The sequence below is a fragment of the Indicator indicator genome, chromosome 27 (genome assembly GCF_027791375.1).
Source record: "Indicator indicator isolate 239-I01 chromosome 27, UM_Iind_1.1, whole genome shotgun sequence".
Lineage (NCBI taxonomy): Eukaryota > Metazoa > Chordata > Aves > Piciformes > Indicatoridae > Indicator > Indicator indicator.
In genome coordinates this window covers 10,458,911-10,473,402 of record NC_072036.1, presented here as the reverse complement: position 1 = coordinate 10,473,402, position 14,492 = coordinate 10,458,911, and the positions used below count along the sequence as shown (strand labels likewise).

General features: G+C 45.8%; 1 protein-coding gene across 1 annotated transcript in view; it reads left to right on the top strand.

The window, feature by feature from the left end:
• Positions 1 to 14,492, top strand: part of ARMC2 (armadillo repeat containing 2) — a 47,801-nt gene that overhangs the window by 33,057 nt on the left and 252 nt on the right. The window contains exons 12-16 of the mRNA XM_054393115.1: positions 1,851 to 2,172; positions 3,574 to 3,696; positions 5,594 to 5,707; positions 7,540 to 7,672; positions 9,215 to 9,372. Coding sequence (XP_054249090.1) covers positions 1,851 to 2,172; positions 3,574 to 3,696; positions 5,594 to 5,707; positions 7,540 to 7,672; positions 9,215 to 9,372 — 850 coding nt within the window. The remainder of the gene's footprint in view (positions 1 to 1,850; positions 2,173 to 3,573; positions 3,697 to 5,593; positions 5,708 to 7,539; positions 7,673 to 9,214; positions 9,373 to 14,492) is intronic.

Sequence of the window (14,492 nt, the reverse complement as noted above, 5' to 3'; positions counted from 1 at the left end):
GTTTGTTCTTGCAAGCAGTTTCAGAATGCCATTGATGTGTTTCTTTGCACAGCAATGCTAAGCTGCTCCTGCTTACTTGGGCAGCACTTACTCTGTAAGTGTTCCAGTTTAAAGGGGGAACTTTAGCCTAGTCCCTGACTGCAAAGACTGAAAGTAAAAATAAATTACCATTGGGTGCAAAAGGAAAATAATGCTAAGGTCTATAGAATTCATTGGATTGTTAATGGAAATACAGAGCAGAGGCATAAACAATTTTTTTTCTCTCTCTCCTGTTGCTTCTGCTAGCAGCTTTCCCCTCTCTCTTCTGTGGCCTTGCCAGGGGTATCTCTGTTTTAACTACTGTGTGAGGTAATAGGAAGGAGGAAGGGAGGGAGTAGGGGGAGGAGGTGAACAGGTCCCCTGGATCCATCCAGGGAGGGCCTGAGGAGTTTGTGTTGTTTATAAATTGTAAACATATATCTATATTGCACATCTATTGTATGTTTTGTACATATTCATTGCATTTCATATTTCTAGATTTCACTGTGCCCGTGAATAGAGCTACATTTGCTTCCATCCCAACCTGAGCTAAGTCTGGCAGTTTACTTTTTGGGGGTAGGGTCTCCAAATTAGTTGAGGGGTAATTTCAACCCACCACAGTAAGCATTAAATGTATATGTATAGCCCAAAATAATACAAACCCTTGAGTATTGCACTACCCACCAGAAGCTGTACCAGCTCTCCTCTTTGCCCCTGCTAGTTCCATTTTCCCTGGCAGATAAAGAGACTTCAGTGATGTGCTATTAAAACCGGATGTGCTCGGCTTAAGAAGTAGTTTGGGGTTGGTGGTTTTTTTTTTTCTAAGTTTGTTTTTGCCAGGCTGTAGGTGGAAAGCACAGCTGAGATCACACTTCTCAAAATATCAGTTGATTGCTGTATGGTACCTGTTTGTCTGTGTGCTGATTGGGCAGAGCTGTTGCTGGGCTGATAGTGTTTTGACCAAAATTAGAAAGTCGATATAAAGGAGTCAAACTAGCCTGCCTGCTTTTTCTTTCCCCCCCTTCTCCCCAGTTCTCTCTTCTGATTCATCAGTTGTTTGTTACAAATTCTGACAGCCTTTGTGAATTGAGGGTTGTGCCAGCAAAAGGTGAAAGCACTTAGTGGTTAGTCTAGTAAGAACGCTCATAAAAGTTTGTCTCGATGACCTTTTAGATGCTAGCAGAAACACAATGCCTGGATAAAAACCAAAAGAGATGGAAGTGTGTCCTCCAGAATGGTTGTGTTAAATGCATGGATGCAGGAACCTGCTCCTTGCTTTGGAGAATGCCTGCTTCTCATATTGAGGGATAGCATTCATCCCCCTCACCCTAGGAGGATGTTACTGCCAATGTCTTGTGACCCTTAGTCTCCTCTTCTCCATCCCTGCCTTTCTTACTGAGCAGGCATCTTGTTCAGGCTTGTGAGGATGTGCAGGGCAGTGCTGGGAGGACAAAGCCAGGCTCTGCTCAGTGATGTCCAATGAATAGGACAAGGGGCAATGGGGGTGAGCTGGAGCAGAGGAGGTTCCATGTGAACATAAGGAAAAAACTTTTTTACTGTGAGGGTGCCAGAGTCCTGGAACAGGCTGCCCAGAGAGGTTGTGGAGTCTCCCTCTCTGGAGACATTCAAAACCTACCTGGATGCATTCCTGTGTGATGTGCTCTAAGTGATCCTACTCTGGCAGGGGGATTGGACTGGATGATTTTCTGAGGTCCCTTCCAACCCCTAATATTCTGTGATTACTTCTTACATATCTGTTTCCCTTTAATATGTGTAGTTGATGAAGCTGGACTGTGCCTGGGTAACTGCCTTGTTGATTTATTTTATTGCAGGGTTTGGTTGTCCGTATCCTCTTCGTCCTTGGTAATTTAACAGCAAAGAATAACCAGGCCCGTGAGCAGCTGTTTAAAGAAAAAGGAAGCCTTAACACCTTGGTATCATTATTCCAAACCTACCATGAACTTGATCTGAATGCACAGAAATGGGGCCATAAAAGAGAAGGGGAAAGAAAAAGCCACCCAAAGCATCCTTCGGAAGCAGAAGATGTGCTGATAAAACTGATAAGAGTTGTGGCCAACCTCTCTGTTCATCCCAGCGTAGGAGCAGCTCTGGCAGCTGCCCAGAGTGTGGTAGAGTTACTTGTAACAGTGCTAGGTAATAAAATTTGTTGTCTGTGTTCAGTCTGTAAGGAGAGTTTAGGATTTTTCTCCTTGACCACTTCCCCTAGGCTGAGCCATAACTAAATCGGTTCCATTGCTGGTGGTCATAAACTGGTTTAGGTAGAAAGCCTGTTGGAGGCAGGTGAAGCATTGCTGCTTTGGTGCTGACTGGGGAAAGGTGTTGCAGAGCTGTTTAATTCAGGGGTCAGATTTGCAGGAGTGCAGACAGATTTCATTTCAAATACATTTGCCTGAGAGTCCCCCCATAAGGGAAGTCTGTTCTCACCAGGTGCTACCTGGATGTGTTTCCTGTAAGGTTTGCAGGTTTTGTGGCTGTCCTGGATCAAGTATTCCTTTTGTTCCCAGCACCCATAACTTTCAGATTCCTTGAAAAATAACCTTTTTGTTTTTCTTCCCTCCTTCTTTTCAGATTTCCAACCTTTCTCTCTTGCAGGTGGAAGAGAGTGCCCCAGTCCCTCCAAAGGGAGGCTTTAGGATTGCAGTTCCTTGACCACTTACTGATCCTTTTGTAAATCTAATCATGGGCTACAACTGGGCAGTCTGTTCTCCTGTAAGAAAGTTTAGCAGTGCCAAGACACCTCTCAAAGCACTCAGTCTGTGATGAGAACATCAAATATTTATGTGAGGGCTATCAAGAAGATTATCTGCAACAGTCTGAGCCACCAGCCACAGGGCATCAGACAAGGCAAACTCAGGACTTTGTCCCATCTCACTTCAGCCCTGGAGGAGCTTCCTGGGTTGGAACTGCCTCAATAATTGGATGAGCACTTCGAGCCTCAGAGCTTCTCTCTGCCACCCTCCCATCTTCTTGAGCACTGTGTCAGTTATTTACTACATGTTCTCTCTGCCTGTGAACTTACCCCTCTGTTGTTTCCTTCACTCTTCTGAGGCCAGAAATCTCAGATGGTAGTGGGACACACAACTTCCAAGGTGTGCTGGTGTAATTTTACACTGCTCAACATTCTGTCAGGAGCCCTAAAAGGGAAAACCTTTCAAGTACTTTAAAGAGGTTTGGGGTTTTCAATTTTTCATGGCATCTGACATATCCAGTCCTTAGTATTTCCCTGTCCGTCACTCTGGCATGTGAATTCTACTCAATTCCCTCTTAAAACAGCAAATATCTGTAAAATGTCTTTGCTGACCAGGTTTTAAACCCTGTTGCCTGGGTCACAATGGTGGAGAGCTGGAAAAGGTAACTTTGTGTTGCCACGTTTGGATCAGTCAGCTTCAGCCACGGGATTGAGAACCAGAATGGTTGTCTGTGGCCATGCAATCTGTGATTCAGTCTGGTCCTGAGACAGAACGCAGTGCTGAGTGACTTACCTGCATCTCCACATGGGTTTTGTTGTTTGTTTGTTTATTTTTTTGCTATCAGAATACAAGTCAATAGATGACTGTGAGGAATTGGTCATCAGCGCTGCAACAGCCATCAACAATTTGTCCTACTACAAAGTGAAGAGTTCTACTGTCCAAGAGAAGCAGCTACACATTGCTCAAAGTAAGGGCTTCTAAACTCTTTTTTTTTTTTTTGTACATCTTTTTGAAAGTGGAAGCTGTCCTTGCTGTGTTCTGATACTACAGAAAAGACACTGCTGGTGTTTTATGGTATCATATTGCAGGAATATAAAGTTCGGGGGGGGGGGGGCTAAATTGTTCCCACAATGGTTTCTCATTTTTCCAGAGTATAGTTCAATGCTTTGTGTGAAAATAGTCAGGTCAAAACTCCTTCTTTTCCTCCCCAAAGGCATTTGCCATATTTTCTGTTTAGCAGTTTTCCGTAGACCTGTTCAAAATCCATAAGCCTGAGCCTAAAGAAATTGTTGCCTTTTGCTTCTAAGCAGAGTCTGGTCAGAAAGCAGTGGAGTTTTCTTTTTCTTAATATCTTCTACTTTCTATAGAAAGTACTTTCTACTGCAAAATCTGATTTATGTCTGTTTCTAGCAGTGGAAAAGTTTCTGTGGTTGTCTCCCCTCTGACAGTATGGGCAGTAGTCCTGTTTTAGTGATGTGTAGGAACTGCATCTGAGTTGTGGGACTCATTGTGTTAATGCTCTACAAAATCTGGGAGAGAGTCTCTGCCTTGCAAACCTTTCTAAAGGGAAAACACATGGGGGGAGAGGTGGTGCCTGAAGTTGCACAAGGAGAGTGAGGAGTAAGAAAAAATATTCTGGCAGCCATCAGATTCCTCTCTAGGCAACATTTCTGCTCTCTGTCACGAGTCTTTTTGTCACCCATAAGCCATAATCCCTAATTGCTAGTTGGATAAATGTGGAAACAAATTACTTCTGCCTGCCCCCTTTGCTCTCCCTCTCCTGTTTTTATTGTTGGTGTGTGAAACCAATTCCAGCACCTTTCCTCTGCCTGCACTGAGGAGAGGGAAAACTTGCTGATGGAAGACCAGCAGGGTTCCTCCTCCAGGAGACACTTGCAGAATGCTTGCTGTTTGGTACAAGACAAAAACTAATCACTTTAGATGCCTCTTTAAGACAAGTTCAGGGCATGTTCAGTATTGAAAGATGGAAGTAATAGGAATGAAGCCAACCTTTTTCTAGATATATTTTTTTCCCTGTTACTTTTTTTTTATGTGGTAGAAAGGTTAAGGATGGGCTGGTTTGAGTCCCTGCCCCTGGTGGGGGGGTGGTGCTGGTTTGAGTCCCTGCCCCTGGTGGGGGGGTGCTGGTTTGAGTCCCTGCCCCTGGGAGGGGGGGGGAGGGGCTGGTTTGAGTGGTTCAGTAAGACTGAAAACACAATTTCTGTAAGGTGTCTCCTTTGCCATGCACTGACAACCTACCTGATGGCAGCACTTCCCAGGAGCTGCAGGAGGTTTTGTTCTGTCTGCTGAAGTCTTGTGCTAATCATATGTCCAACTGCTAAGGAGGGGAGCAGCAAGCAAGCAAATGCTTCAGCCCAGGGCCAATATTAAGTAGCTGTTCAGGGAAAATGTGTTTGCTTGTTGTAGCAGCACTGAGAGAAAATAGAGCTAATGTCAAAATAGTTTGAGTTTCAGGAGACATCCCACCTTAAGACCATCTGCTCAGGATCTAAATCAATTCTCCCCTATATTACAACATATTTTTTTTCTTTGTCTTCCTGGATTTTCACATCAGCCCACTCAAAACTGTATAGCAAAACTCACTTGGTCCCTTGCATTTAGCCCCATTTTGGAGCTCTGTGTCTCGTCTTCAAAGCCCTTACACAATTTAGCTGTTGTCCTACCCATCAGCTCACCCCTTCACTACAACCAGACAGACAGAGAGCTGTTCCCAATTATTCAATGGCTTGCTGTTGCTGCTTGCATTCTGACTGACACTGAGTGATTGACTGATTAAAAAGCCAAGCACATGTTTGGGATACACAAGCAATTGCTTTTCATTTCATTTCTCTGCAAACAAGCAGTGCTCTTAAAGCTGTTGATGAGCAACAATCTGGATGGAGCTGTGGAGGCTGTCAGAGTCTTTGGCAATCTGTCCCAGCATCACGAGATCTGTGACTTCATCCTGCAGAAAAAGGGTGAGTTACTTTTGTAGGAGTTCTGGGCTTGAATGTCCATGGTTCTGAAAAAGCAAGGTGGGTAACAAGCTGCCTCAGTTAAAGGGCAGAAGGAATTGTCTCCCATGTTCTGCCAATCAGCAAATGCTGGACTCCAGCAGCAGTCATAAACACAGCAAGGACACAGAGCTGCTGGAGGAGTCCAGAGTGGGGCCACAAAGATGATCCAAGGGCTGGAGCACCTCTGCTACGAGGACAGGCTGAGGGAGCTGGGGTTGTTCAGCCTGGAGAAGACTCCAGGGGGACCTTAGAGCTGCCTTCCAATACCTGAAGGGATCCTGCAGGAAGGCTGCAGAGGGACTTTTCATAAGGCTGTCTAGAAACAGGACAAAGGGGAATGGTTTGAAGCTGAGGGAAAGTAGGGATAGACTGGATCTGAGGAAGGAGTTCTTCAGTATGAGGGTGGTGAGATTCTGGAATAGGTTGCCCAGGGAGGTTGTGGATGCCTCCTCCTGGGGGTGTTCGAGGCCAGGTTGGGTGAGGCTTTGAGCAACCAAGTCTAGCTGAGAGGTGTCTCTGCCTATGGCAGTGAGGTTGGAGTAGATCATCTCTAAGGTCCCCTCCAAATGAAGCCATTCTGTAATTTCAGTTTCATTAAAACAGAAATACCAGAGTAGAAAAAATATGCCATGGTGCCTTCACCAAGGCACATACTACAAAAACTTTGGTTTTCCTAAAGATTATAGTTTTGCAAGTCCTCTTCACTCCTTCAGCTTTTCAAATCCTGCAGGTTAGCAGTGCTGTGATACCAAAAGAAAACCCATCTGGATTCTTACTCAGGATCATGGTCAAAGATTTTTGCTTCCCATCTTTGACAGCAAGTTAGTACTTTTGTAACAGGGCTTAAAGATGTTTGACTGCCTCAACAAAGAGAACTCCTCTTTGCCTCTGGGTGAAGCAGGATGCAAGTCTTCTCAAGTCCTTTTGTTCTGGGTGTCTAAGGAGCTTTGAGAAACTGCAACTCCTTGCTATCCACAGAAGGTGTGTCCTTAGTTTAATTAAACACCAGTTCACTCTGATTTTTTTTTTTTTTTTTTTTTTTTTGTATCTACCTGTCAGTGCTGAAAGTGGGTGATAGACAATGTACAGCCTCCTCTTCCAAGGGTCAACACGCCACTGCTTTTGGAGGAGAAGCTATCTGCAAAGGGCAGCTGATGAGCTGTCTCAAAGGACTGAAATTTCCACCTAGAGAGATTCTGTGGGGTTGTTGTGCCAAGCTCAGAAAGAGCTGGGAAGGTGCAGGACTGGCTCCCTCCCTGGGGTTGCTTTCCACTGCCTCCTGAGCTCAGCATCAGCTAGTGCTGGGAGATGCTGCACCTTCAGCATCTGCTTCTTGCCTGTCTCCTGCAGGAGCTCCAGGCTGCAGCAGTTCCAGCTGGACTTGGTGCAGTCTAGGGTAACCCTGCCACTCATGGAGGTAGGAACTTCCCTCTCTGAGTGCCAAATGCCAAGTCCTGGCAGTTTCTGCTGACTGTGAGATGCAAAGGAGGGCTGTAGTCAGGAGAGAGGCTGTAATTCTGGTTGGATTTTCACCTTGCTCTTGGGTATTTTTATAACTAGAATTTGGTGTCTGTTGTTTTGAAGAACACTGGTGTCCAGCATGGTCTAAGAATGGTTCTGACCCTGGGCCATGCACTTACTCTGCAGATGCCACAGTAATATGCTACCAGCTCTGGGGGTGGGTGTCCTACATTTGCCTGCTTTCTAAGTGCATATGTTTATGAAGTCTGTGTAATGCCACTCTGTGTTCAGTCCATCTTGCCAGTCACACTCCTTCCCTTTTCACAATCCAGCACACAAGTTCCTGATTGCTTTGCTTGATTCCAAGAACCAAGATGTCTGCTTTTCTGCCTGTGGAGTTCTGCTCAATCTCACAGCAAATAAGAACCAAGGAGCTCTTCTGAGGGAAGAAGGAGGAATTGGGAAGTAAGTTCCTGATTATGCTTACCAGAAATAAAAGAAAAGAAAGAAAAGGGGGAAAAAAGGGCAGTTTTGAGTGGTTTGGCCAAAAAGTTTCCATCAGGCTGTTTTGCACTGGGGTGAATAACTTGTAATAAGGACACATTCTTCATAGGTATGTTTTTATTCTTCATAGGTGTGTTTTTATTCGTCATAGGTGTGTTTTTATTCGTCATAGGCTGGACTTGATTGTCTCAGAGGTCTATTCCAGCCTCAATAATTCTGTGATTCAGCTTCTCCTGTTCTTCAAGAGCCTCCCATATGCTTCAGTGGTTGGGTTTGGCTTTTCCTTCTGCAAAAGCATTAGGGTGGTTTACTACTGCAGTGCCAAAACCCACAGAGTGATCTTCCAAAGGTCCTCCTGGTGGAGGACCAGCAGAGGAAAGTGCCATACAGCAAAGCAACTAAGAGCTGGCTTTGCAGTAGCTGCTTGTGCTTGCCTTGATTGGATCCTGACTGGACTGCACTTAGTGGGCACCATTGATGTCTCTGTGTGAACTTCATGAGTTAGGATTGCAATTTTTTGACCTGATGTATCCATGCTCAGCAGAGTCTTCTCTCCCCATAGCTCAGGTTTAAGGCAGTTAGATGTGTAAGTGGTGATAGATGTTGACAAACCACTGTGGGTGCAACCCCTGTGACTTTGATGTTCAGATAAGAGCAGATCCAGCTTTAATGGGAGCAACATGAGTGATCATGTTCCTGGGCTTGTAAAGCTGTTGGTACAACCCACATGTATCAAACAATATGCTTTCCTGTTCCTAACATCATGTAATTACTTCTGTATGGCATAAACAATGCATTGTCTGCTCATCCTTCCTTCCTTCCCTCCTTCGACTTGACTCCCAAAACGTACAGCTGGGAAAGAAGAATAAAAATAAGTTTCCAGGCAACTTGAATGGGAGAAATGTCTGTGATATCAGTCAGTCTGTGGATTGTGACTCATCTAGAGTGTAGAATTTTCTATACAGTGGCTAAAAAATTGAGAAAAGCAGGAAAACCAGTAAGAGTATGGCATCAATCTAGAGAATTTGGAAGCGATGGAGGAGATCATCCTGGCTGTGCCAAACTGTCACAGGTTGTCGTGACATTTGTCTTCAGTTCACAGAATCACAGAATGCTTCAGGCTGGAGGGAACCCTCAAAGGTCATCTTGTCCAACCGCCTGCAGTGAGCAGGGACACCTCCAGCTAGAGCAGGCTGGGGATTTGGTGGGATTTCAGTGTCTTGGAGATGGTTCCATCTGTGATGTGTGATTGAAATTGGGTCAGTTGGGTTGCAAACTTGCAGGGGATAGATAGAGGCAGACACAGGCACATCTGAGTAGGCAAAAGGCAAGTTCATGGCCTTGGGGAACTGGGCTGAATGAAAAGGGGGAGGTTACTGAGGAACAAGACAGCATCTTTATTACCATAAAATTCTCCGGCAGGCGTTTCTAGACTGCCAGATTTTGAAGGGCTCAGGAGAAAACTCCATGGAGCAAACCACTGTTTCTGTTTGATACTGACAGGTTAGTTGAGTGTCTACAAGACTTCGGGCCTGCAGACTGGCAGCTGGCTTGTTTGATATGCAAAACCCTGTGGAACTACAGTGAAAACAGCACACGTGCAGCCTCATGCTTTGGAGAAGAGACCAACACGTTGGTGGTGCTGCTGACATCACTCCTAGGTGAGATTCATCATCTTGCTCTCTTTTCCTTAGTCAAAGTAATAGAAGGAGCAAAGTCAAAGCAATATTAGTTTGGGTGGGAAGTCTGTCATGTGGCTTTAGGACTATCCAGCAGCACAGTAGTCTGCTGCCACACAGCACATTCCTTCAGGTCTCAGAGTCTGCCACAGTGGAGCTGGCTGCTGTCACCCCCCACTCTGGTTTGTCTACTTAGGTGTTGCTTTTCTCAGCTGCCTTTTTGCCTGCTTGAGCCAAACTACCCTGCAAAACATCCTTTCCACTGGACCAGGGCACTTCTGGCCTCAGAGGTCACTGCAGGAGTTGACAGCAGCAGGGCTCCAGCTGTGGTTCACCTGGTCCCTGCCCAGCACACTCCTGCAGGCAGGGGACTGTGGCTCTTCTGCTCTGCTGGAGGCTTGTGTGGTGCAGGGGGCTGAGTGTGCTGCTTGTCACAAGAGTCTCCTGGCTGCCCCTCTTTTCTCATCATGATCTCCTTGTGGGCAAGGACAACATCCTGACAATTTCTCATCTGCTCCCTAAAGCTAGGCGGGGAGTGCAGCTCCACAAATGCAGCCTGGAAGGTGCCTACAAGTGAATCTTAGAGTGGTCTGGGTTGGAAGAGACCTCCAAAGGTCATCCAGTCCAACCCCCTCTGCAGTCAGCAGGGACATCCTCAATAGATCAGGGTGCCCAAAGCCCTGAGCATCCTCAGCAAGCTCAGGCTGAGCACCACTTTGAGTATCTCCAGGGATGGGCCCCAACCCCCTCCCTGGCAACCTGTTCCAGTGTACCCCTCCCATGGTGCAGAACTTGTTCCTAACATCCAATCTAAGTCTGCTCTTCTCTAGTTTGAAGCCATTGCCCCTCATCTATCACTGCAGGCCTTTGTAAACAGTCTCCATCCTCATCTCCAAGTCGAGACCCTGATCTGGTTACCCAGTTGGATCTCCTCATCTGCACGTCTGTGTTAGCTGCAAACCACCCAGAGCTTCATTGCTGTGTAATAGTCCTGCAGTCACTCTGTGTAATTTTCCTCCTGTGTTTTATGAGCACTGCTCTGGTTGTGATTTTATTTTGGATAGGTCGTTTCCAGTTGTCTTAAACAAACCTTTCCAGTGTGCATGAAATCGAAGCAAACGTTAACCCATGTCGATTTCGGTTTGAGTGGAAATTTACTGAAGGTGAATGCTTGCTGCGAGTTAGATCCCGGCAGAAAGTGAAGTCCCCGTGGCCTCTTTTGTTTTCAGACAATCAGAAGAGTGGGTGATTAGCGAGGAATTCTCTCCAGTTAGGGCAGAATGACTGTTGCTGATGGCTGGAATCATTCCTTTTGTTGCAGTCCTTGATGTGACAGAGCAAATCTTCAAGTGAGCCCTGACTCCAGCTAGCTCTGTCAGACTGCTCAGGCTTGCAGGATCCTTGGTGCTCGCTCTTTAAACATTTTGCAACAGAACTGCAAACTTCCCAGCCACAGTCAGGCCTGAGTTGTCTGCCATGCTGCAAGGGTTGGAGAATTCTGAACTTATTTTTTTCCCTCTGCATTTAGCACTGCTTAGCCCAGCAATTAATTAATTTGACTGCAGGTTCCAGGCTGGGCAGTAATTGGAACTCTCATTAGCTGATACAGCTCTTGTGAGCTGGAAGTTCGTGTACAATTGCAGCTACAATTGGGATTGCAACACAGCTGTAATGGCAGTTAATTAAAATTGGGTCAGAATTAAATCAGGAGGTTAGACTTTCTTCACACTAGGCAGAGGAGGAGCTGTAGCAAAGGCACATTTGATCTGGTTCCTCTGTGTGTTCAGAGCCAACAAATTTTAGTCATAGCAGCTGGTTAATATTGTCCCACATCTTCCTCCTCCCATTGTATGCAGTAACAGCCTTGAACCGTCTGTTGCTCTGATCCTATCATGCAGGAAGCAGGAGGCAATTGCTGACAGCCACTGGGCTGTGCTTAAGCATCAGCACACCCTGGGGGAGCAGGAACAGGGGAGCATGGCACAGCAGATACCTCACTTCACCTGCTGTGCTTGGCCTCCTCCCCTCAATTTTTCTTTCCCCTACCTGGCACAAGATGGTGAAAGGTATGAGGGAGCCAGGAGGGAGTGGAAATAGCCTGACAAGACACTGTGCCCCAGAGAGGCTGGGCAAAGGCACCATTTGACTTTCTTTCTCTCTGCCTGGTGCCAGCAGCCTGAGCAGCAGTGCCCTGCCTTCCAGTGGCACTGTCAGTGACCTTCCTGGAGCTGCTCTTGAGTTTCAGGTCACTTTATTGGCTCACAGCTTCTGGGGGTTGGTGTTTCCAGGCCCTTGGTCACGGCTTTGCCTTCTCCTGGTCCCTCAGGAGAGGCAATGGAGATGAGACTCTGCCTTGAGAGCATTTTCCTGTTTGGGCATGCAGTGAAATCTCCTTTCTCCTTCTCTTTCCAGACTTTTTTTCTTTCCCTGCACTATGAATTTGAGGAAGCTGTTTTGGCATCTCAGTACAGGTGACCTCTTCCATGGCATGCCACTGGCTTCCAGGGCTGCTGGCCCCTCTCTTACAGGGGTGAGCAGCCCTTGCAGACTCGAGTCTGTGCTCTAGTTTCCAGCTTCCCCCCAGCATGCAGACCAGGCAGTGTGCTCCTGGGCTTGCAGCCAGTTCATGTGCTGCTTGGCCACGACCCAACTGTGCTAGTTTTGAGGAGGGCTGTGGGAAAATTGAATTATCTGAGGATGCACAGCTTGGATGTGGGACAATGATCCTTGCTGATCCCCAGTGGTGCTCACAATCTGCTTTGGGAAATTTCCTGGTTTGGTTCAACACTTCTGCTTTTGGACTGGTTCTGAGCCTCTTTCTTGAAGGCTGGAGTTCTCCACCTCAGTTTCATGAACATTCAACCAACTTCTGGGGGGCACAGCTGTCTAATAGAAGGGAGAAATGTCTCTTGCTCTGTTAGAAGATAGTTAATTTGGGTAGAAGAATCATTTCAAGAGCAGGCAAAGCAATTCTCACTGAAAACAAACCCCAGAGTCTGTTACTTTCCCCAGGCTGGTGTCTCACTTACCTGCTGCTGAGATCCACTCTGGCTGTGTTGGGCTCCTGTGCCACTGACAGGACAAGGTCTAATGGGCACAAGTTGCAATCAGAAAAACTCCAATTAAATATTTGGAAGAAAAGTTTCCACCATGGCAGGGGTCAAGCACCTTTTCATTTTATTACAGAAATGCTTTAAATAGTATCTCCACCATCCCTGGAGGTGTTCAAGAGGGGACTGGACGTGGCACTTGGTGACATGGTTTAGTGGTCATGAGGTCTTGGGTGACAGGTTGGACTTTGATGATGCTTGAGGTCTTTTCCAACCTTGTTGATTCTGTGATTCCTCCTTATGCAGGGCCCCTTGTGGAACCTACCTCCCAGTCACCATGTTCAACTGGGGGTACTTCAGCACCACTGCAGTACCAGCAGTCCAGTGTGGTCTGCATTGCTGGTACCTTCCTGTGGCATTGAGCCCACCTCCATGTGACAGTGATGTCCCTTCAGAGCTGTCACAGCTCAGGCCACCTGCTCTGCAGAGGTGCCTTGGCCTCCTTTTCAGCTGTGAAGAATTGCTTTTTGGGTGTCTTTTACTTTTCTGCACAAAGTTTGACTCAAAGTGTGGGTAACTGAGGTTTGTCCTCAGCTCCAAGTTGCCATTTACCTGCTGTGAATGTGCAGCAAAGGCATTGTGCAGCTGCTGCTCTTCCATGGTCTGTGTTGATGGCTTGAAAGATGCCACACTGCCCCTTGGGTGCAGGACTGTGTCTGCATTTGAGGTCTGTTTGTGGCCTAAAGGCTGTCAAACATCTGTTAATCTGCATGCAAACATGAATTCAGCATTATCAGTTGTGTTTGTAGGTTCCTGATGCTCCTGGCTGCAGACCCTTCCTCCTGGAAGGGTTTGCTGCTTTGCCACATCCCTGGCTGGGGGAATGTGGAGTGATGACTTCCTTTCACTCCTGCCATTGCCTGTCTCTGTAAGAGGGTCTTCTTATTTTATTTAGGAAGTTTGTGAGGAAGGGAGGGCACCAGTGACACAGCAACTAGTGTGGCTGAAGCTCTCAGTGTGAGAGTAGACATTTTGACACAGTCTCCATGAACCAGCTCAGCAGGGCAGTTGGTGACAGAAGAAGCAGAGCTGTAGTTAATTGATCACTCAGCATTGCCCACAGCAGTTTTGCTAGTGTCAGCCCCAAGTAGGTTCCATGCTGGCAGCCACAGTGAGTGCTTGATTTGGAGGCAGTTTAGCTACACCCATGAGGTGTGAGAAGCAAAAAAAACCCCAACCCTGCAGTGCCCTTTTTACTGTGTAACCAACCTTACCATCCTTTATTTTCCATTGCATCTAAGCCCCTCAGACAGTGATGCTTAGTTTGTCTTACACAGAGTTGTTTGTAAGGCACCAACATACACAGCTGCCAAGTTGTGTGTGCTGTGGTCAGAGAATACAGAGCTGGGGTCATTCTATTCAGGACTGATTATGATGATTTCATTTTATTTAGGACTGATAATGATGAGGATTATTTCATTTTATTCAGGACTGATGATGATTTCATTTTACGTAGGACTGATGATGATGATTTCATTTTATTTAGGACTGATGATGATGATTTCATTTTATTTAGGACTGATGATGATTTCATTTTATTTAGGACTGATGATGATGATTTCATTTTACGTAGGACTGATGATGATGATTTCATTTTATTTAGGACTGATGATGATTTCATTTTACATAGGACTGATGATGATTTCATTTTATTTAGGACTGATAATGATGAGGATTATTTCATTTTATTTAGGACTGATAATGATGAGGATTATTTCATTTTACTTAGGACTGATGATGATGATTTCATTTTATTTAGGACTGATGATGATGATTTCATTTTACATAGGACTGATGATGATGATTTCATTTTACGTAGGACTGATGATGATGATTTCATTTTATTTAGGACTGATGATGATTTCATTTTACATAGGACTGGTGATGATGATTTCATTTTACATAGGACTGGTGATGATGATTTCATTTTACATAGGACTGGTGATGATGATTTCATTTTACGTAGGACTGGTGATGATGATTTCATTTTAC